The sequence below is a fragment of the Bos taurus genome, chromosome 7, assembly GCF_002263795.3.
Source record: "Bos taurus isolate L1 Dominette 01449 registration number 42190680 breed Hereford chromosome 7, ARS-UCD2.0, whole genome shotgun sequence".
Taxonomy (NCBI): Eukaryota; Metazoa; Chordata; class Mammalia; order Artiodactyla; family Bovidae; genus Bos; species Bos taurus.
This window is the reverse complement of record NC_037334.1, coordinates 6,198,993-6,221,594: the sequence shown is the minus strand read 5'-3', so window position 1 is coordinate 6,221,594 and position 22,602 is coordinate 6,198,993. Positions and strand designations below refer to the sequence as shown.

The 22,602-nt window shown below is 52.6% G+C and overlaps 1 protein-coding gene across 3 annotated transcripts in view; it reads left to right on the top strand.

The window, feature by feature from the left end:
- SIN3B (SIN3 transcription regulator family member B) overlaps positions 1 to 22,602 on the top strand; it is a 43,865-nt gene that overhangs the window by 2,954 nt on the left and 18,309 nt on the right. For 2 of the 3 annotated variants that reach the window (XM_003586243.5, XM_059888511.1), the window contains exons 4-8: positions 6,210 to 6,410; positions 12,027 to 12,170; positions 19,668 to 19,790; positions 21,113 to 21,202; positions 21,624 to 21,742. In XM_003586243.5, coding sequence (XP_003586291.2) covers positions 6,210 to 6,410; positions 12,027 to 12,170; positions 19,668 to 19,790; positions 21,113 to 21,202; positions 21,624 to 21,742 — 677 coding nt within the window. The remainder of the gene's footprint in view (positions 1 to 6,209; positions 6,411 to 12,026; positions 12,171 to 19,667; positions 19,791 to 21,112; positions 21,203 to 21,623; positions 21,743 to 22,602) is intronic. The other variant, XM_005208562.4, reaches the window with a different exon arrangement.

Below are 22,602 nucleotides of genomic sequence, written 5' to 3'. Positions count from 1 at the left end.
TTTGAGCTTTACTTTTATAAGGTAGCCATTATCTTTTTCTCTCCTCGGTCCTGTTGCCATTTAGGGCATAACACATTGCTGGTGGCGTTGCTGGCCAGGGCATTGTGGGTGTTCAGCGGCATCCCCGGCCTCCACCCGTAGGCCCTCACCCAGTCGAGACAGCCAAAAACAGATCTCCAGACAGAGCCACATGTCTCCTGGGAGCAAAATCACAGCATTGAGAAGCCCTGGTGTGACTGAACCAGCTCTTTGAACCACCTCCTCCTCCATCTCTGCCCGAGGGGTTTTTGCAGGGAAGCTAAAAATCTACCGTGAAGCATTTTGTAGGTTTCTCCTCTGTTGAAGGAGATTGCAGTTTCCTATCAATTAGGGAGTCAGGATTTGAAAAGAGAGCAGTGCAAGGCGACTTGGCAGTGGCGGGTCCCTCTCCGAGGGGGGCTAGTGCACACGTTCTGCCTTTTCTCTGCAAGGCAGTCTTGTCAGCACGTCAGCACCATAAGCAAGTCATCTCATTAAAGCTGAGGAGTGCGCCTCACTTTTAAAAAGGTACTTGAAAGCCTGGGGCCAAAAAAGCTACTATTTCATGTTTGCAAATGAAGCCCCAGGATCCAGAGGTAGTGCTTGTACCTCCAGATGATAAAAGCCTTAGCAGGGATTAACCTTCGGAACAGTCCCGGCTGGCGAGAAAAGCGAGCTCTTTGCAGCTGTGTGTGCGGGGCACTTTGCTGAATCCGAGGCGCTGTGTAAACACTGGGTGTTGAAGAAAAAACTGGTGACCAAGCCCTAAATTGCACTCCCCATGTGGAATTTGCCTTTCTCTAGCCCCGTGGGAGTAACTGCTCCCAAGGCCGGATCTTCACTCAGCCTCTCCTCCTCTTCAATAGCCGCAGGGCTCCTGCTGCTCCCCAGGTGACTTCCAGACCTGTTGGAGAGATAAGGGGAACCGACCAGTCTTGTCTGCCCCCGGGGTGGATTTCGTGACTGCAGGCTTATTAACTCTGAAGAGGAGTTTGATGAGAAGGTTCCCTTAACAGCTGCCTACCAGGGCTTTTCGGTCTTGCTGCAGCCTAGGAGCCGCCATGTGTGGGGCTGCCCCCCCTCGCCCGAGAGGTCCGTGCCCTTCATCCCCTCCGGTCACCCGCTGCCGTCTTGGTTTCAGTCATGTCTGCTTCCAGCCCTGCTTCCCGCCAGGCCCAAACCCCATGTCTTCTGAGCTTCCTAGAGGCCTTTTCAAGTCAGTGGTAGCCTGAGAACTTTCCAGGGCTCCCTGCTCACTAGTGCCATGGTGATTTTTTTTTTTTAACTGGTTTTTCTGGCTTCACTGTACTGAAGAAACTTCTGTGTGTGTGTGTGCACGCGCGCGCATGTGTATGTGAATATTTTCCATTTCTACATCTCGTCATTAATGCTGTCAGCTATAGACAAGGAGAGAATGGTGGTTAAGCGCTAAGGAAGAGAAGTGGTAGCCTGTGGGGAGCCTTTTGTGCAGGGCTTCTCAGCCTTGCCGCTGGGGCCAAAGTGTTGTTCTTCATGGGCATGGGGCCCGTCCCACACTCTGCAGGCTGTTGAACAGCATCACTGGGCTGCACCCCCCTGATGCCAGTAGCACCCCGACCCCCACCCCCCGCCAGGTACGACAACCTTAAATGTCTCTTGATGTTGCCAAGTGTCCCCTGGGTTGGGAACAGAATCTCCCTGGTTGAGACACTGGCCTAAGGGAAAGATAAACAGACATGTGCCATGATGTGGGCAGCCTGCCCAGGAAGACCATCCCCTGGCTGCGGCCTTTGGGGCCAACACCTTTTTGGATCTGGTTGACTTTAGTTATAACGTCACCTCCTCAAAGAGCTCCTCCTCCACCAATTCCCATCCCCAAGTCATTATCACAGCATCCCGTTTTACATATTTCAAAATAGCATAGGAGAGCTAAGAAATAAAAAATGCACTGTTTCCTGTTGGTTTGCCTTCCCTGGCAGGTGGGGTCCTCCAGATCAGGCCTGACTTGTTCATGACTGTCCCCGTTCTGGACACCTGAAGGGCGAGGCCCCGGGCGAGAGTGGTGAATCTTGGCTGCCAGTTCTGCTCAGGATAGACCCTGCCTCTCGGGGCGGCTCCTCTGTACTTGTCCAAGATCACAGCTGCTTAGATGAACCTAAGAGATAAACCTTGAAGTGCGGTTTATAGTTTAGTGTTCCCTCTACATTCAAAGGGAGCCAGCTGCCTTCCCTCTGGGAAGGGTCATGCAGTGTCCATTCAGTCTCGAGGAGGCCACCTCTTGGCTTTATGTGTTAGTCATCCATGGGGCAGAGGTAGGCCACCTCCTCTGTGCCAGGCACTGGGGTTTGTTCAGATTCCTGGCTCTCCGGGCCCTTGCATGGTTGAGGTGGGGGCTCATGCGAGACACATACGGATGGGTGTGAGACGTGAGAGGGAGTTCAGCGCCACAAGTGAAAGATAGCAGAAGCCAGGCCTGGGGAGGCATGGTGGGCGGAGGAAGGGGAGCAGGGGCCACGCCTGTGTCCTCTGGGGGAGGCTCTGTGGTAGGAGCGTCAAGGCCTGAGGTGGGAACGAGTGGGTGTGCCTGAGAAAGCCAGGAAGCCGGTGGGGTCGGGACCTGAAGCAGAGGCTATAGGGGAGAGAGCCAGGAGCGTGAGAAGCCAGGGGAGAGTTCTGAAAAGGCCCCTCCAGCTGCCATGCCAGAAGTGGACTGGGGGGACAAGGGAAGATCTGGGAGGCTAGGGGGGGGCCCTGTGTGAGCCAGATGGAGTGGAGGGTACTGAGGACCAGGGGCGAGGTATCGGTGAAAGTGGGCAATCCAGGTGATGGCAGGATGCCTGCGGCTCTGGGTGGACGCAGCACCCGCTGAGATGAGCAGTGGGGCAGGGGGCGGAGGGGGCCGCTGCTCCCTGTTGGGACGTCCCCTTGAGGGTCTCTTCAGTGCCAGGCAGGGCTGTGTTTGAGCACTCGGATGGACCAGGCGGCCGCGTATGGCAGTTCCTTAGTGTCCAGCAGGCGTTTCTACTGTGCCTGGTCAAGGCCACCCACGGCAGGCAGAGCACACAAAGGCCTGGATTGTTCCAGAAAGTTTAGACCAGGGGTTGGCAAACTGTGGCCCACGGATCGAGCCAGCTTATGTTTGTATGGCTGGTAGCTTCTACATTTTTAAGATTGTGGTTAAAAAAATTTTTTTCAATTGTGGTGATATTTACGTAACATAAAATTCAGCATTATAACTATTTTAATGTGTCCAATTTAGTGGCTTTTTAGTAAATTTACAATACTATGCAGCCACCACTAATTCCAGAACATTTTATTACCCCAGAAAGAAACATGGACCTCCTCAGCCCCATCTTTCACACCTCCCCGCCCCTGGCAGCCACTAATCTGCTTTCTGTCTATATAGGTTTTCCTGTTCCGAATACTTCGTATAAATGCAGTCATGCACTGTATGTCTTTTTGCATCTGGGCTTCCTTCTCTCAGCGTTGTGTTTTTGAAGGTCATCCATGTTGTATTGGGGCTTCCCCAGTGGCTCAGCGGTAAAGAATCCACCTGGAATGCAGGAGACCCTGAGTCAGGAAGATACCCTGGGGAAGGGAATGGCAACCCACTGTAGTGTTCTTGCCCGGAGAATTCCATGGACAGAGGAACCTGGCAGGCTACAGTCCATGGGGTTGCAGAGAGCTGGGCATGACTTTAGCAGCTCACAACAGCAGCAACATGTTGTACCAGCACTTCATTCCTTTTTAAGGCTGAATAATATTCCACTGCATAAACGGAACACATTTTGTTCATTCATTCATCACTTGATGGACACGAGGGTTGTTTCCACCTTTTGACAATTGTGAACAGCGCTGCTGTGAACAAACATAAGGATTTGCTTGAGCACTTGTGTTTGGTTCTTTGGTGGATACCTAGGAGTGGAATTGCTCAGTCACCTGGGGACCACGTTTAACTTGCTGAAGAATCACTGGACTGTTTGCCGCGGTGGTTGGACCATTACCGTCTGACCTTTCTTGTGGAGCCCTGGTCTGCAGGGGTGGTTCTCCGTCTTGTCACCGTAACTCACTTCCAAGAACTGGAGGAGGCACATGGTGCTTAAAAATGCCCCCTTATACTGGTGGGAAAGGAGCCCCCAGTGAACACACAGCCTCCTCTGAAACCATCCTGGGCTCCACGGCTGCTCCCTCCCCCTGTCCCTGCTCAGCTATTCCCACCCACAAACCTGTGTACCACAGAGGAACACAGGATCAGATCTCTGTTAGTTTAAGTGAAAGGTGATCAGGAGGAGCATCCCCAAAGTGATTTAGAACCAATTCCAGTGCTGGGGAGAAACAGTACTAAAGAGTTGTGACTGCTCTAGGTCTCTTGTGTCTCTGTTTTCCTTGGCTTCCTAGAGTTGCCTCTACACCCACCCCAACCCCACATTCACCCCCACCCGAACCCCAGATTTGTATCTCAGAGTTCTGACCCTCAGTGTCTCAGAATATGATTGTATCTGGAGATAGGATCTTGGCAGAGATGATTAGGTAAAATGGGGCCGTTAGGATGAGCCTTGATGCAGGCTGACTGTGGTCCTTACAAGGAAGAAATGTGGACACGGGGAGTACCCTCAAGGATCTGTGCGCGCAGAGGGGCAGCCCTGTGAGGACGCAGCAGGAAGGAGGGGCAGGTGTCCAGCCAGGAGGCCTCGGGAGAGGCTGCTGACCCCTTGAGCTTGGACCTCCAGCCTCCAGAACTGTGGGGAGGCGGTGTCTGTTGTTGCCGCTGCCCAGCAGCCCTGGTGCACCAGTGGACCCACTCGGGTGCTGGCAGTGTGCCTGCTGGAGGCGGCGGCAGTGTGCCTGGAGCCCCCTGGAGTCCAGGGTCAGCTGCAGGTGCCAGGGGATTTCACCCGGTCATCCCCAACTGTGGATGAAGCCCACTCTCTTCGAAGCACTGCTCCAGGCACTGGGGATACAGCCATGTCCAAAAGAGAATCCCTGCTCCCCTGCAGCTCAGGGCTGGACAGACAGTAAAATAAGTAAAATGTGTCACCTGTAGGAAAGCGGTATGTGCCGTGGAGAAAAAGAGCAAGAAAGGGGCTCAAAGTGCTAGGAGATGAGGTCTAGAAGATTCCCTGAAAGGGGTTGTGTATGCAAAGACCTAAAGCCGAACCAGAGGGTTCCGGACCTGCCCGAGACCCGGGCGGGGACCCGCAGGAAGCCGAGGGTCAGTCCTGACAGCCCAGCTGTGGTCAGTGGCAGAGCGAGGCCGTCCTCAGGTGGTGGTTCAGTCGCTAAGTCGTGCACGACTCTTCGACCCCACGGACTGCAGCACACCAGGCTTTCATGTCCTCAGCTATCCCCTGGAGTTTGCTCGGGTTCCTGTCCGTTGAGTTGGTGATGCCATCCAACCATCTCATCCTGTGCTGCCCTCTTCTCCTTTTGCCTTCAGTCCTGACATCCTCAGGACCACACGTGAAATTCCAGTCTAAAGGCGGAAACGTCGCCTCCTTTGTGGGGTGGTCCTGCCCCGCTGTGAGTTAGGATTCCAGCTTCTAGGAGAGAGGGACATGTGTCTGTTTTTTATTTGTATTTATGTTGACAGAAAAGCATGTAAATGGAGAGCATGCTTGATGGCTGCTCAGGGCCCATCAGTCTTCTCTCATGTCTTGCCCCGGGCTTAGCACCGGAAGTCCCACAGCCCTGGGCAGCCTGGACAGGGGGCCTCCCCCACCTGCGGGGTCCCAGTCTCCTGCCTGCTGACAGCGAGTAGCTTTCACACCTGAAAACAGTCTTGCTGGAATGGACTGGCCAGAGGTGGGGGAAGACTTATAAACGGCCCAGAATTGTGCTCCGAAAAGGATTAAACCATCCACTCTTCTTAGTTTTCTCGTGAATGCTAATTTTTCAAAGTGTGGAGTGTGCATCATGGTTTCGTGGTCTTTGAGTCTGTTAGAAGGGTCGGGCAGAGGTGAGTTGGTGAGGCTCCCAGGAATGCACGGGCACTCGGAAGGCTGAGGTGGGGCTCTGTGTCTCCCCGTTTGCGTGCCCCGTCTCTGCTTCCCTCTCTCCAGGCCCCCAGAAGTAAACTTTTTCTGTATCGAAGGAAAAGACTCGGCCCTGTGCTAAGTTTTGCCTGCTCCCGCGCACAGCAGCTCAGTCTGGTGTTTCTCACAACCTGCTCCCCTGTCGGGCCCGACAGTAACTCGCTGTCGTACTGTTGCCAGGAGAACTCGCACAGCCACAGTGACTGTGCGGAGAGCGTGAAGCAGCAGACGCTGTACAAGGAGGACAAGCCCCAGGTGCCCTTGGAGTCCGATTCCGTGGAATTCAACAATGCCATCAGCTACGTGAACAAAATTAAGACCCGCTTTCTGGACCACCCGGAAATCTACAGGTCCTTCCTGGAGATACTGCACACTTACCAGGTAAGAAGACTTGGGCCACGCTTCTCTGCGGGTGTGGGCATCATCGTTCAGTGTCACGTGCGTCGGAAGCATTCAGATTTTCTCCATGAATTCCTGTAAAATTCTGATTAGCTTTTTTTTTTTTTTCTGAGTTAATTTTATTTTCTGCTGTGGTAGAGTATATATGTAAAAGTTAACCGTTTTTAAGTGTACGATGCAGTGGCGGTAAGTACTGTACAGTCACACTCTTGTGCAGCCATCAGCGTCATGCATTTCCAGAACTTCTTCATCTTTCTGAATTGAAACTGTGTCCCCATTAAACTCTTAGAACTCCCCCTTCCTCCCTCCCCCAGCCCCTGGCACCCACCCTTCTACTTCCTGTCTCTGAATCTGGCTCTGCCGGGGCCTCCTGTGAGTAGCTTTGTATCTGTCCTTCTGACTGGCTCGTTTCACTTAGCGCGACGCCCGTAAGGTCTGTCTCTGCTGTACATGTGTCAGAATGGCCTTCTTTTTGAGGTGGAGTATTATTGCATTGTATGGCCTGGCCTCGTTTTCTTTCTCCATTCATCCATCAGCAGACACTTGGGTGGCTTCCCGCTTACGGCCACTGTGAATAGCGCTGCTGTGAACAGGAGTGTACCTGTTGGTGTTCTGTGTAGGTCTGCTTCTAATTTGCTCTCTGAGGCACCTCTGCAGCCTCTTTGGGAAACACACATTAGAGGATTAAAGAACCGCCACCCCCACCCCTGCAAGAAGACAGTTTTCCTTTTATAAAATGGCTTAGTTATTATGTAGACAATAGAACTACCCTTTATTTATGCTGATTACAACTGGGCCTTGCGCCAGGTACTAGGTCAACAGAGACGAATGGTTGCCATTGCCTACGAGTTCAGTTTAGTGCGAAGGAGAGGTTTGTCAGCGCTGAAGGTTGCTGACCCCGTGAGGGGTCAGGGAGAGGCTACTTAGGTTGAATGTCTTTTAATATTTAGTTAATTACTTCGGCTGCATTGGGACTTGGTTGTGGATCTCGGTCTTCAGTAGGATCTATCACTGCCGCACACAGACTCCAGTTGCGGCCTGCAGGCTTGGTTAACTCTGTGGCAGGTGGGATCTTAGTTCCTGCATCACAAAGGGGATTCTTAACCACTGGACCACCAGGGAAGCCCCTCAGGTTGAATCTTAACAAATCAGTCAGAACCATCAGGTGAAAGACAGAGTCTCTCGGCGCTGGGCACGGCCTATGCAAAGGCCCAGGGGCCAGAGCGGGCAGCTGGCTTCAGGGAAATTGGCAGGGAGTACAGGCAGGCCAGTGGCAAGGGGCATCGGTGTCATGCAAGGAGTTCAGACATCATCTGTGCGCAGACATGGAGTCTCTGCTGCTTTTTGTTTTTCTAACCAACAGAACCCATTAAAAAAAAAAATGTTTATTTTCATTTATTTATTTGGCTGCGCCCTGTCGTAGATCTTTGTTGTAGCATGTAGTTGCGGCATAGACTTTTTAGTTGTGGTTTGTGGGATCTAGTTCCCCGACCAGGGATTGAACCCCGGCCTCCTGCCTTGGGAGCACGGAGTCTTAGCAATTGGACCACCAGGGAAGTCCCAAGGACTCACTTTTAAAAGTGAAGTCTTATGCACAACCTTAATAAGAGAAATAAAGAAGTGAGATTCCTTTCCGCGTAAATGTTGATGAGATGAACAGCATTTGCTTCCTGCAAACCCAGTGGAGCTACTTCGACTGCCTAAACGTCCGCGGGCAGTGGTGCTGACGTCATGCGTGGCCTGCAGCCTCACATCCAGCGTCTGCACGGGCCTTGCACAGCATCAAGAACTTCCTGCTTCCCACAGAGAGGTGGTTGCACGTGGCAGCTCTGAACACCGGTCTGTTTGCAACCATGGGGGTTTATGGGTCTTTCACAGATTGCGTGGGGTCCAAACATCTCAGGGGCAAGAAGGATCATTAGAGGGAAGGCCAGGAGATATCTGTTCTGTTGATGGGAGTTGAGCAGAGACGTTAGACTAACTTAACCAAGGTCGTAGCGAAGGGCTGCAGGTTGATTTAGAGAATGCGTGAGGGGGAAGGTTACAGCTCAGCCTTCTCCAGCCACAGCCACAGGAGTCAGTTGGAAATGCAGCCGCTTGGGCCTCCACTCCAGGTTCTGCCTGGCACCGGCTTTTCCAGCAAGCACCCTGGCAACAGGGACCATCCATTTCTTCAAGAGGAGCTGGCAGTGTGAATTTCTATGTGAGTTATTCTGATTTTAGAACATTGGCTCAGATTTTTTTTAATTTACGTAATCTGTCTTTGGCCGCCCTGGTTCCTGGTTGCCGTTCGGGCTTTCTTGGGTTGCGGTGAGCGGGCGCTGCTCTTCGTTGTGGTGCACGGGCCTCTCATTGAGTGGCCTCGTTGCGGAGCACGGGCTTTAGGGTGCTTGGGCTCAGTAGTTGCGACCCGTGGGCTTCGTTGCCCCACGGCATGTGGAATCTTCCTGGACCAGGGATCAGACCTGTGTTCCCTGGATTGGCATGCAGATTCTTAACCACTGGACCGCCAGGGAAGTCTGGGTTTGAATTTTTTTTAAGACATTGTGAGGCCAAAGTGGCTCTAGAGTAAATTTAGCCACATGTTACTTTTTTTTTTTTTAAACCTGTTGAGCCTTGATTCGGATCTTAGCTGTGACCCTTGCCCTTCAGAGCCCTTTTGCTCACCACCCTGAACCTTGGGGTTCCAATCCATAAAATGGCTATAAAGCTGGTGGTGCCGACCCAATTAAACGTGGTTCACTGAGGTCACTGATTGTAGCACAGTGCTTGCCTCAGGTCACTGGAGGGGAGTGGGTTCCCTGACACAGCCTCCTACATGGGTTGTGTGCCTGGACAGGCACAGCCAGCTCTGCCCTGACGTCACCAGGGTGACCGCACTCTGTACATACGCCGGCCACAGGGCTTTTGGGAAAATGGGTTCAGGGCACGACACTCAAAAACTGTGTCAGCCACACGCTGACAAAAAAAAGGTACTGGGCCTTTTCTGGTGGTCCAGGGGTTGAGAGTCTGCCTGCCAGTGCGGGGGACACAGGTTCAGCCCCTGGTCCGGGAAGATCTCACATGCCCCAGGGCATTTAAGCCCGGGTGCCGCACCTGCTGAGCCCACACGCCTTAGAAGCCCGCGTGGTCCACAACGAGAAAAGCCACTGCCATGGAAGCCAGAGTGCCGCAGCTGGAGAGGAGCCCCCGCCCGCAGGAGCTAGAGGACGCCCATGCGCAGCAACAAAGACCGCAGCCAACAAAATGTATGTGCATAGGCGCCTCCTAGGAACCGGTAGCACCATGTACTCGCCTTAGATGGCTGAGAGTGATGTGAACATTGTAACACTTGACCTTGGAGAAGACCTGAGGTTCACCTGTGGACATGGGTGGGGGAAGGTTGCAGCCTGCGGGTCACTGTGAGGTACCAGGAGGGAGTTTCCTAAAATGTGATGGGAGAATGTCGCCCCAGATTGGAAGGGTGGCTCCTGACAGTCGAGGGAGGGTGTGTGTGTGTCGGGTGGCGTGCGTTTCCCGCATGGCCTGGCTCAGCCAGGTATACTTCTCCACACACACCCCTTGTTACTCCTGGGCAAAATCCTGTCTTATTAGCGAATGCAGAATCCACACCACGCTCAGATCATTCTTTAGCATTTGTCCCAAACAGATGTCTGTTTAAAACAGGCCTTGGAGCATGGCTGACTCTTTCTGTGGGAAAATTTACAGGCAGTACATCCCCACATTAGAGAGTGTGCCCCCGTCACATGATCGTAGATGGCGCCAGGCTTCCCTCTGCCAGTGGCACCAGGCTTTCTTTGCACCTTGTAATGAGAGCGCCCAGCTCCCCACCGCCTGCACAGAGATCACCATCACTCACTCAATCTGATGAGCAAAAATGCTCTCACCATGTTGTGGGCGCTCAGTCGTGCCCGACTCGTGGTGACCCCATGGACTGTAGCCCAGCAGGCACCTCTGTCCATAGAATTCTCCAGGCAAGAATACTGAAGCTGGGTTGCCATTTCCTCCTTCAGGGAATCTTCCCCACCCAGGTATTGAACCCTAGCCTCTTGAGTCTCCTGCATTGGCAGGAGCCACCTGCTGTGATGCTGTTTTAAATTGTATTTCTTCAAACATCACTTAGTCTGATCACTGTTTTATGTGCATAGGAATGATTTGTATTTGTCCTCTGAGCTGAGTGATCTTTGCCTGTTTTTTCCTTTGGTCTTCAAGTGTCCCGGTGACTTGGGGCAGGGTAGGGTGGAGGCAGTTTTTCCTCCCTCCTAACTAGGTGCTCTGTGTGCCAGGATTTGGAAAGTACCTCTCCTCGAGGGGTGGAGCGGGCCGAGAGGGGAGAGCGAGCCGAGGGCTCCCATTCCTGTCTCTCCCCCTTTGCAGCTCCGGCGGGGGATGTCGAAGCCTTGTCATGCTGCTTGCTCTGTCATGTTCCGGCTGTGAAGTTGATAGGGACTAACTTTTTTTTTAATTCACTCTTCTTTTTTTTTTTTGGCTACTGGGTTTTTTTGTTTTTTTTACTTTTTATTTTAATTGAAGGAAAATTGCTTTACGGAATTTTTTGTTTTTTTACTTTTTATTTTAATTGAAGGAAAATTGCTTTACGGAATTTTGTTGTTTTCTGCCGAGTATCAACACGAATCAGCCATAGGTATATACACGTCCCCTCCCCTCCCTCGTGACCCACTCTCCCATCCGGGTTTTCGATGCTGTGCCCAGGCTTTCTCCAGTTGTGTGAGCAGAGGCTGCTCTCTAAAGGCGGTGCGCTGGCTTCTCATCATGGTGGCTCCTCTTGTTCCGGAGCATAGTCTGCAGGCGCGCCAGCTTCAGTGGTGTGCCGCACAGACCTCACGTAGGGTTTTCCCAGGTCAGGGATCAAAGCCGTCTCCTGCATTGGGAGGCAGGTTCTTACCACAGCGCCAACAGGGAAGTCCAAGGACTGACTTCTGATGGCCGACTTGCGTTCTCCTTGCCCCTTCCTGCCCTCCCAACCTGCAACCCCTCTGGTCTTTATCCTGTTGTCTTAAGCTCCAGGTCAAGCCATCTCCTTTCCGGGGCCTTGGTGACCCTGGGAGAACAAGTCCCTTAACGTGCAGGCCCTTCCTGTCCTTCTTCGCCCTCTGCCTCTTCCAGACCCACCGCTAGCTCATTTCCCCTGCCCAGCAGGACGAGGCCCCTTGCCCTTGGGAGCACTGTGGGTTCGCCGTTGACCTTGCCCTTCCCCAGCCTCTGCTCAGCAGTGCTGCTCGAGGGCTGAGGCAGGGTCCTTCCCTGACCTTGCCTCTCCCACATTGCCTCCACGTTCCCAGCTCTGACCCCATCCATGGCTGGAGCTCAGGCCAAGTTGTGCAGCAGGGTCAAGATGCAAGCACACGGGGCTGTTCTTCAGAGCCGGTGGAAGGGGAGTGGTTGGGGAGTAACCTGAGGTGGCAGCGGGCTGGGCCCCTCTCTCCTGGTGGCAGCAGTCAGGGGCTCTGCCCGCCGAGTCTGTCTTTTGTGAATCGTCTCTTTCTCCTCCACGATGGGATGCCTGAATGTCCCAGCCTAGGGTGTCTCCTGGCTCCTTGGCTAACGACTTGTTTTCCTTTTCCTGAAAATCGACAGAAGGAGCAGCTGAGCACGAAGGGCCGTCCCTTCCGAGGCATGTCTGAAGAGGAGGTATTTACTGAGGTGGCCAACCTTTTCCGCGGCCAGGAGGACCTGCTCTCCGAGTTTGGACAGTTCCTGCCTGAAGCCAAGCGGTCCCTGGTGAGTACAGAGCACCCACCCCCGTCTGGGGCCACGTTCCCAGCCAGAACCCCACACCTCAGTGCAGCCTTCAGGCCAGGCTGGGTTTATCCACTCCCCAGAGACACTGGCTTGCCCCTGAAGCCACACCCAGTGCAGCCACCCATGGGCCCCGAGTGCAGGCTCCAAGCCCTCATTGACCTGGAGCAGGTCCTCCGGAGGGCTTCTCTGGACCGAGAGCAGCGGGTGCTGAGGGTGGTTTGGGGGGCAGAGAGTCTTCCGATGGAGACCTGCCCATAACCGGAGCCTGTGGTGCAGGAGGGGTCAGGCTCACTGCCTGCCTGTGCGGAGGGACCGAGTAGACGTGGGCTGAGGCTCAGCAGTGCCTGGGCGGGGGCATAGACCTGGGAGCGGAAGAGGGGCCTGGGATGGGGAGTTCGGGAGCGCAGACTGCACCGTCAGCCTTTCCCTCTCTGCTGTGGCCTGAGGCCTGCCAAGCTGCCTTTTCCATTTCCTCCTCTTCTTTTTCTTTTCTTGCGAACTTAACAGGTTTCAGAAAAAAATTGAAGGAAAGTTCATGTAACACGACGTTCACCGTTTTAAAATGCGCAGTTCAGTAGTGTTAGGGTTTTCATAGTGTTGTGCAGCCGTCACCTGTGTCTGGTTGCAGAACGTTCCCAGCGCCCGTTAGCAGTCACTCCCCATGCTCTCCTCTTGAGGCCCCGGCAGCCACCAGTCTGCTTTCTGTCTCTGTGGATTCACCTGTTCTGGACTTTTCATGTATTGGTAGATGGGATCACACGACATGTGGCCTTTGATTGGCACATGGCTTCTTTTCGCTCAGCATCATGATTTGAAGCTTCATCCGTGATGCGTCAGCACTTCATCACTTCTGTAGTCGAATAGTAATTCCGTCGTGTGGCCGGGTCACAGCTGTTCATCTGTCGCCCACTGGTGGACACCTGGGTTGTTGCCACCTTTGGTCACTGTGAGTAGTGCTGCTGTGAACACACGTGTATAAGGTTTTGCTTGAACACGCGTGTTCAGTTCTTTGTCTGTACCTGCTGCTGCTGCTGAGTTGCTTCAGTTGTGTCCGACTCTGTGCAACCCCATAGATGGCAGCCCCCCAGGCTCCCCCGTCCCTGGGATTCTCCAGGCAAGAGCACTGGCGTGAGGTGCCATAGTCTATACCTTGGAGTGAAATTGCTAAGTCACACGGTAATTGTATGTTTAACTTTTGAGAAACTGCCAGACTGCTTTCCACAGTGGCTGGACCATTTTCCGCTCCCACTGGCAGTATACTTGGGTGTCAGTTTCCACATCATCACCAATGCTCAAGATTTCCTTTTTTTTTTTTTTTTTTAAAAAGATAGTCTTTGAGTTGGCATGAAATGGTATCTTGTTATAATTGTGATTTGCGTTTCCCTGCTGACTCATGATACTGAGCATTTCATGTGCTTACTGGCCATCTGTTCACCTTTGGAGAACTGTCTTTTCAAGTGCTTTGCACAGTCTTCCGTTTGTCTCCTGGTTGTTGGGTTTTAAGGGTTCTTTATATACTCTTGTCATCAGTGCCTTATCAGATACTTTCCTCTGTTCCGTAGGCTGTCTTTTCGCTTTCTTGCTCGTGTCCTTTGGTCAGGTCCCGTTACCTATTTTTTTCCTTCCGTCGCCCATGCTTTCACTGTCAAGTCTGAGAATCTGTTGCTAATTCTGAGGTCATGAAGGTTTACTTCTGAGTTTCCTTCTAATCCTTGTATAGTTTTAGCTCTAATGTTTGGGTCGGTGATCCAGTTTGAGTTAATGTTTGTATATGGTGTGAGGTGGGGGTCCAGTCTGGTTTGTTGAGGGAAATTGTTCTCTTCCCGTTGTATAGTCTTGGCACTCGTCAGAAATCAGATGGCCAGTATTATGGGTTTATTTCTGGATGTTGAGTTCTAATCCGTTGATCTCCATGTCTGTCTGTGGCCAGCACCACATTGTCTTGATTACTGTAGCTTTGTGGTAAGTTTAAAATCAGGAAGTGTGAGTCCCCCAGTTTGGTTCTTTTTCAGGATTGTTTTGACAAGTCAGGGCCCATTGCAGTTCTATATGAATTTAAAGATTGGATTTTCCATTCTAGCAAAAAAGACCATTGGGAGTTTGAAAGTGATTGTATTGAATCTTCCAACTGTTTGGGGGAGTATTGCCATCCTAACAAGATTAAGTCCTCTACCCAACAAATAGGCAGCATTTCTCCCTTTATTTAAATGTTCATTTCTCTCAGTAGTGTTTCATAGTTTTTTTTTTCCCCACTGTGTAAGTCTTGACCCCTTTGATTAAATTTATTTCCAAACACTTTATCCTCTTTGTTGTCATGGAATTTTTTTGTGTATAACTTGATTGATTGATTATTTTTGTCTGTGCGGGGTCTTCTTGCTGCTCGGGCTTTTCTCTAGATGTGGAGAGTGGAGGCCACTCTAGTTTTGCACGGGCTTCTCACTGTGGTGGTTTCTCTTGTGGTGCACAGGCTCTAGGCATTAGGCTTCCATAGTTACGGCATGTAGGCTCAGTAGTTTAGACTCCCTGGCTCCAGAGCACAGGCTTAATAGTTGCTCCGAGGCATGTGGGATCTTCCCGGATCAGGGAACAATTCTTTACCGCTGAGCCACCGGGGAAGTCCTGCCATTGTTCTCTTAATTTCGCTTCTGGATTATTCATTGCTCATACGTAGAAACAGCACCGCTTTTTCGTGTTGATTTTGTATGCTGCAGCTTTGCTGAACCCGTTTGTTTGCTTTGATAGTTTTCGTGGATTCCCTAGGATTTGCTAATAATATAGTTTTTCCAGTTTGTGTGCCTTTTGTTTCCTTTTTTGGCCCAGTTGCTCTGATAGAACTTCCAGTATTGTGTGGATTAGAAGTGGTGAGAGCAGGCGTCCGTTTCTCGCTCCTGATCTTAGAGGAAAAGCTTTGGTCTTTCACCACGAGTGTGATGCGAGCTGGGGGCTTTTTGTAAGCAGCCTGAGGTTGAGGAAGCCCCGTCTATTCGAAGGTTGATGAGTGTCCCATATCCTGTCTCCACTCGTTCTCTTTGCCCTTGACGGCAGCTTGGGGGTGAACACAGAGAGTCCCCCTCCCACCCTCCTGCATCACCACCGCCTCTCCTGGGTCTGCTTCTAGAGTAAGGGTGCAGTGGGGCACGGGGCTGCAGGACAGCAGGTCTCGCAGGAAGGGGCTCACAGGGCAACAGCAGTCCGAGTTTGGATGCCTCTTGGTTGATCAGGTGGACTTCGGGTGGGCAGCCTGGGGCTCATCCCCACGTTACTGTCTCCAGGACACAGAGCACCATCCCTAAGTGTAGAGTTTCCATGCAGAAATACTTCCTGACTGAGCCAGAGAAGCTGGCTCTGTGGCACAGAGAGTTCTGTGCCTGTCTGTGGGGCTGACGTCAAGTCTGGGAGCTGTGGCCAGTCCTGCCCACCCTCTTGGAGTCTCGGGTGTCCTGGGGGGCTGGACTGAGCCCAGTGAGCACACAGCCCGGACCTCCTTGGGCTCTGGGTGCTGCAGGGGGCCTTGAGCTGGCCATGTCACCTCCCAGGCTTCATTGCCTTCTCTCTTATGTGGAACTGACCACCCTTCCTGCTCAGGCCAGGACTAAGGTATTGTCCTTCAAGTGCTTCTTGCAGGGCCCAGCTTATACTCAGTGCTTTGGAAAGCGCTGCTATGGTTGTGTTGGAAAATCCAGCCTAGAATCCAGGCTGGTCGTCCCATCTCCCGCACCAGCAACCTGGCCTGCTGAAGCCCTTGGGGAATGCCTGGGCCGGTCAGGGAAACAAAGCCCCTGTCTAGACCCCCCACGGACAGAGAACTCACATGTACACTGGGCCTCTCAGCCCGGCTGCCTCCTTATGGCCCTACCCTCGAGTCTGACTTGCTTCTTTAAGCCCACTGTCTGCATCATGTGTCTCTCTGAACTTCAGAATCCTGACTTGTTTTTTACTCCGTGTTCCCAAATAATGCCCTTCGCAGTCGCAGCTTCATTGCCATCTTCCTTCTCTGTGCATGTTCCTGCTCATCAGAGACCTCCCTACCTGGCTCATGACCGACCCTCCTAACTGGCTCCCGGGGCCATGTGGCTGAGGAGCAGAGGGATCTCGGCACCTCCTTCCCACTACATACCCTTCTTCTGTTGGCTCAGCCCACGGTTGTGGGCCCTTGGGCCTCTGTGTCCCGGAAACTCGAGCTGCATCGTGCCCCCTGCTTTGAAGCCTTTGTTGCTCCCTCGTATACTTGGTGGATAGTCTTTGGGTCTCATCCTCTTGGATCTGGGTCTGGAATCTCAGCTCTGACCCTGGTGTTGGCGGTTCTCTTCCTGAACCGTTCCTGCAGGGATGTGCACCCAGCGGCATCCTCCAGTGGCCTTCCCAGAGCCGTTGCTGTCAGCGCCGTGTGGTCCAGGGGCAGCCCACCCTGTGGCTTCAGGAAGGAAAGGCCTACCCGAGTCCCCGGCCACCTCTCACTGTTCTGGAGGACATGCCCTGCTCGGGAGGCTCGAGAGCATGGCCCCCACTTAGAGAGGAGGTGGGGGTGCAGCACCTAGAATAGGGCTTTGAATTACATACGTGGTCCATGTCTCGCTTTGTCCCCTCCTCTCTGCAGAAGCCTGGCAGGTCACCTCTCATCCCTCAGCTCCCTCATCTAAATGTGCTGAGAATGTCTGTCCCTAGGCCCGTTGTAAGTTTCCTAAGCAAAGTGTCTGGCCTTGGTGAGCCCAGGGCTGCAAAGCAGGGTCCTGCCTTGGCGGAGCAGCCGTCAGACCTGCTTCAGGGGTGGGTGGGAAGCCCCGTCTACTGGAGTTGTGGGATGGTGCACAGCAGATGCTTGGTAACTGGTTACACTGGCCGTCTACACAGCTCACATGAAGTCTGCAGGCCTTGGTTCCTGAGTTATCTTGTTGCATCTCTGTGAGGGGTGAGTAGAGCCTCTTGTTCTCTGAGGGCTGTGGTCGCAGCACCCCCTGGCAGACACAACTTGGCATTTACCGAGCTGGACTCTGACAAAGCCCACCCTGGAAAGATAAGCATCTCCCTCAGAAAAGCACCTACTCAGTTTCTTTAAATGGTATTTGTTTTTAGTCCAGCAGTGTTTTTTTAAGTGTACATTGGGTGATTAGAGCTGTTTGTGCTTTTTAAAAGATTTCATCAACTTTTAAAAATTATTAAAATACTCGTATGTATATATAATTCATCTTATAAAGTGATCTTACATTTATGTTTCCACTAAAACGGCAGGAGAAAGAAATCAAAGGTAAAATTGGATATTGTCCTAATTAAACTCGACTATTTGGCCTAGATCGGGGCTCAGCAGTTTTCCTGTTAAGAGCCAAACAGTGAGTGTCTTAGGCTTTGCAGACCGCACAGTCTCTGTGGCAAAGGCACAGCTCTGCTGTGGTGGCAGGAAAGCAACCACAGGCCTTCCACCAGTTAGTGGGCGTGGCTGTGTGCCAGTAAAACTTTATTGACAAACACAAACTGAGCCAGCCCCTGCCTAAATGGTTTCTGGGGGCCTTCTGCCTCAGGCATTTGCACACTGGGACATTTAACTGAAACCTAAGAACTGTCTGAACTGTTAGGGGAAGATTGGTGATACTGAGCTTGCTTTCCAGCTGGGTGATCTTGGCTGGTCGAGCAGTGGGTATCCCCCTCACTCCCCACTCGGCCCGCCCCCGCCACCAAGTCCTACTCAGCATGTCATTCTGTCCCCCCTCTAAGAAGCGATGTTCGCACCAGTTCTGGGATCTACGGCAGATAGCAGTTGAGGATTTTTTTACTTTAGCTTCTTGGAATAGCCTTGAATCTTTGGATAACTACTCCTCCAAAGAAATTTCATCCCCTAGGGGACAAGGACAGACTGTTGGACAGGGACAGGCTTTGCGGCCCCGTGGACTAGAGCGCGCCAGGCTCCCCTGTCCTCCACTGTATCCCGGAGCTTGCTCAGACACATGTCCATTGACTTGGTGATGCCTCCAACCACCTCATCCTCTGTTGCCCCCTTCTCCTTCTGCCTTCAGTCTTTCCCAGCATCAGGGAGTTTTCCAGTGAGTCAGCTCTTTGCATCAGGCAGCCAAAGTACTGGAGATTCAGCTTTAGCATTTGTCCTTCCAATGAGTATTCAGAGTTGATTTCCTTTAGGATTGACTGGTTTGATCTCCTTGCTGTCCAAGGGACTCTCAAGAATCTTCTCCAGCGCCACAGTTCGAAAGCATCAATTCTTGAGCACTCAGCCTTCTTTATGGTCTAACTCTCACATCTGTACATGACTACTGGAAAAACCATAGCTTTGACTATATCCATAGTTAAGTAGTAGATCTTTATCATTGTAATTATTTATATAAAAATAGTGCATACTCATGGAAAAAAAGCGTTAATGAGAGCATCAGCTATGAAAAGTAAATTTCCCTCTTTCTTGCCTCAGTTTCCCAGTCATTCTCCTCAGAGTTAAACTTACAAATGTCCTTATATATCTTTCCAGAAACCTCTGAGTGCAAACAAATGTTTATCCTTTAAAAAAAAAAACGGCATCCTGTTTGTTCGGGCATGCCCCTAGGGGTTTTTTCCTGTTTGGAATAGCAGTGTATCAGATATGCCTGTCCCTAGCAGCAACACAGAGCTGACTCATAGCTGACGTTTGCCTCTGTTTTGTTTGGAGGCAGCACGATTTATCCACCTAGCCACCCCTTCGTGTGGTGTCTCTGCATAAAGCCCCATGGTGGGGTCGGGGTGACTGCTCTGTGCCTCTGCAGCCTAGCCCCGCAGAAGAGCTACAGTCTATCCACCTTCTCCCTTGCTAGACTTCCGTACAGATAACAAACGCTGACTAGATTCTTCCAGAACCATTCTTCATAAATATTGCCAGCACCCTGACCTGTTAATCAGTGCTTGGTGCAGAGAACCAGCAGTGAGCATCCCCCGCTGCCCCCGTCCGCCGCCCATGATGACATTGCCTCCAGGATGCATTTTCTCATTCATAGGAAAGAACACAGACTTGGCTGGAAGGCCCGCAAGTGACCTGGCAGCCATCAGCAGCTTCCTCTTGCTGCCAGGGCTTTGCATATACTGGTCATCTCACCTGAAATGCTTTTCCTCCCTGTGGTGCACCCAGACACACAGGCAGACACCCTGTTGGTGGTCTGCTGGGTGAGTCCCGCACCAAGGCCCCACTCAGTGTCTCCCCTGCTGAGCCTCCCTCCCTCGTCAGGACCCTTGTCCTCCTAGGCCTTCCATGAGCCTTCTTGCAGTCTCACAACGTGTACCTGTGGTGAGCTGGGCACACAGATCTTCCTGCAGTGAACGTGAGCATCTTGAGAGCCAGGCTCGGCTCGCAGTAGGACCAGCCCCTGGCCCGTGGCAGACAGTGCTCACTGGGGTTGCGAGCTGAGTCGCAGGTGGTTCCCTGTGCTCAGGTGCGTTGAGAACCAGCCCTGATGGGTCCGGCCGTGTCTCACCAGCGCTGATCACCTCCTGTGTTTGTGTCCTTAGTTCACAGGAAATGGGCCGTGCGAAATGAACAGTGTTCAAAAGAGCGAGCATGAGAAGAACCTGGAGCACAGCAAAAAGCGCTCCCGGCCCTCCCTCCTCCGTCCCGTGTCTGCACCAGCGAAGGTAACCGTCAGCTGTGCGCCTAGACGTGTGTGGACACTCAGCAGCCTGGCCTTCTTTGTAGATGGCCTGGGGAGCAGCATGCGGAGGCCCTGAGCAACAGGCTTGGGGCCCTAGTCCAGCTTGAAATTCACTGTCTGTGGGGGTTTGGGAAGATGGCTCGACTCTAAGGTGGCTGTTCACCTGTTCCCCTTGGCTTACAAGATTGTGCGAGATGTGGTGTCATCTCCTTCCGCATAAACTGGAAACCCTGCTCAGCCTGCTGCTTCTCACCTTCACAGCTCTTTCAGGGCAGGACGCCTGTGCACAGCTGTGCAGGTTGGTCACTGCACAAGGCGTCCTGCCGAGGGGCGAGAGGCTCTGAAGTTCCTCTCCTGTTGTGCGCCTCACCCTCACGTGATGGTGGTTTTCTTATTCCATCATCCCTTGTGTATTTGCTAGTTGGCTTTCTGCTGGAAGGGAGAGCTTGTTCTCCATCTCTGTTTATTTAATGTGTGTCTTTGTGGACTCGGGTTATAATCTGTTACTATCATGTTCTTTTGTGTTTTTTTGCCTTGTTTTGCTTTGTTTTTCTGGGCTGCACCTTGCAGCATGCAGAATCTTAGTTGCCAGACCGGACATCGAACCCATCCATGCCCCTTGCAGTGGAAGCGCAGTATAATCTGTGACTATCATTGTCTGTCTTGACTCTAAACTGCTTCAGATCTGGCCAGTAGGGCCCCTCTAGGTTGGCTCTTGTGTCCTTTTGACACATGCTCATCATTCTTCAGGCGTTTGGGAGATGGTTTGGTAATATCCTCGATGTTTCAGGAGTGTGGCCAAGTTCAGGTCCAAGTCCAGCCTAGAGAGAACAATCTTCACAGCAATTAAAAACCCAGATTTCCCCAGGATCTTCTCGTTGCCATCTCCACCCCACTTCCTCCCCTCCCCCCCCCGCCCCCGCCCCAGTCACAGTCACAGTCACAGCCCATGGGAGGAGCAGCCAGGAGAAGTTCCTGATACTGTATCTACGGGCATGACTCCCTTGCTATCCTTACTCTGTGATGCCCCTGCCTGATAGCAAAAGCGCTCAGTTGCTGAGATTTAGATCCCAGATTGTGGGCAGGGTGGTTGTGTGACTTCCACTCTACACTCAATCCTGGAGGCTGAGATGGGTGGTCCTGAGAAGTTCATCCGTGGGGGTCCTGGGCAGACCGCCAGCCAGCACCTGATGACGGTTCCTGTCAGGAAAGCTCGTGTTGGCGATGCTGTGACTCTCACAAAGATGGACACGGGCCACCTGTGAGACGCACAGAGCGTCCGTGGCATGGACTCTCTCTCCGCAGAAGAAGATGAAACTCCGTGGCACCAAAGACCTGTCCATCGCCACTGTGGGCAAGTACGGGACTCTGCAGGAGTTCTCCTTCTTTGACAAGGTGAGCGGCGGGGCCAGTGACCTCCAGGCCTTGCCTGGTCCAGGCTGGCCTCTCCCAGCTCGGATCTGAGCAGTCGAAGTGAGGGGAGGTGGCAGGGGGCTGGTGGCAGGCGGTGGGCAGGAGGTGACGAAACACGTGGGAAAGGCTGAGCTCAGAGCCCATGCCACATTTGGGGACACACATCTGCTGCTCAGAAGCTGTATGGCTTCTCTGAAGCAGGGGTGGTCCAGGGCCTTCCTACCCAGAGTCAGTGGGCAGAGCCAGTGAGCTGGCTCTGGGCACGTGCTGTGTGAGTGGAGAGCAGTCCCCTGCAGACCACAGCTGCCCTCCAGAGCCTGTGCTTGTGGCGCCTGGTGGGGTCAGGCCCGGTGGGCTCGGGAGTGGGTGCGGCCGGTGGGGCCCTGACCCCCTCTCCCTGCAGGTGCGCAGGGTGCTGAAGAGCCAGGAGGTCTACGAGAATTTCCTCCGCTGCATCGCCCTCTTCAACCAAGAGCTGGTGTCCGGCTCTGAGCTCCTCCAGCTGGTTGGCCCGTTCCTAGGGTGAGTGGCATTTCCCTCCCTTGCATTTTGTTCTGTAAATGCTTTTCAGCCATCTTTTGGCTGTTGTATTTGGAAAAGCGGTTTTTTCCAATTTTTTTAAGTTGAAATTGTTACAGACATCACAATAGATTCACCAGCAGTTGTAAGAAAGAACACAGGGAACTTTGGGGAGCATTCCCCCACGGTCACATCTGTAGTCAGCGCCACAACCAGGATGTTGGCTTTCAGATACCCACCCATCTCTGCGTGTTCCCGTTGTGTGTATGCGTGTGTACAGCTGTATCACCCGTGAAGGCTGGTGTGTCCACTGCCGCTGTCCAGGTACAGAGCAGCTTCAGAACCACAAGGAAGCTGGTGTTGGCCTTTGATACTCAGATCCATATCCCTCCTATGCTCTGGGCCCCTGGCAACCCCTCAAACCTGTGCTTCTTCTCGGAAGCTTACATGGCAAGAGAATTACGTGGAGTCATACACCATGTGTTGTGTAACCTTTCAGGATCAACGTTTTTCCACTTAGCATAATTCCCGGGAGATTCATTATGATTTTTAAAATTCTATCAGAAATTACCAGGAAGAATGAAATGACTGGTCAGCATCCTGGTGCCCCAGGAGAAGTGCTGTTAGCAGGTCACTGACCCACTTGCATCCCGTGCCGCTGCCCTGCGTGAGCCGCCCCAGGGCCTGGCAGCTTCTGAGGGGATGGCGCGGGCCTGGGGGCGCCGTGTGGGAAGGGCAGTGTGCTGGCTACCAGCGCGCTTCCTGCTCGCCAGCATGGTCATGCCCAGCCTGGGGCTGAGCCCCATGTGAGCCTGTTCCATGCTGTCAAAAGGGGATTATAAACACACCTATGCAGTTTTCCA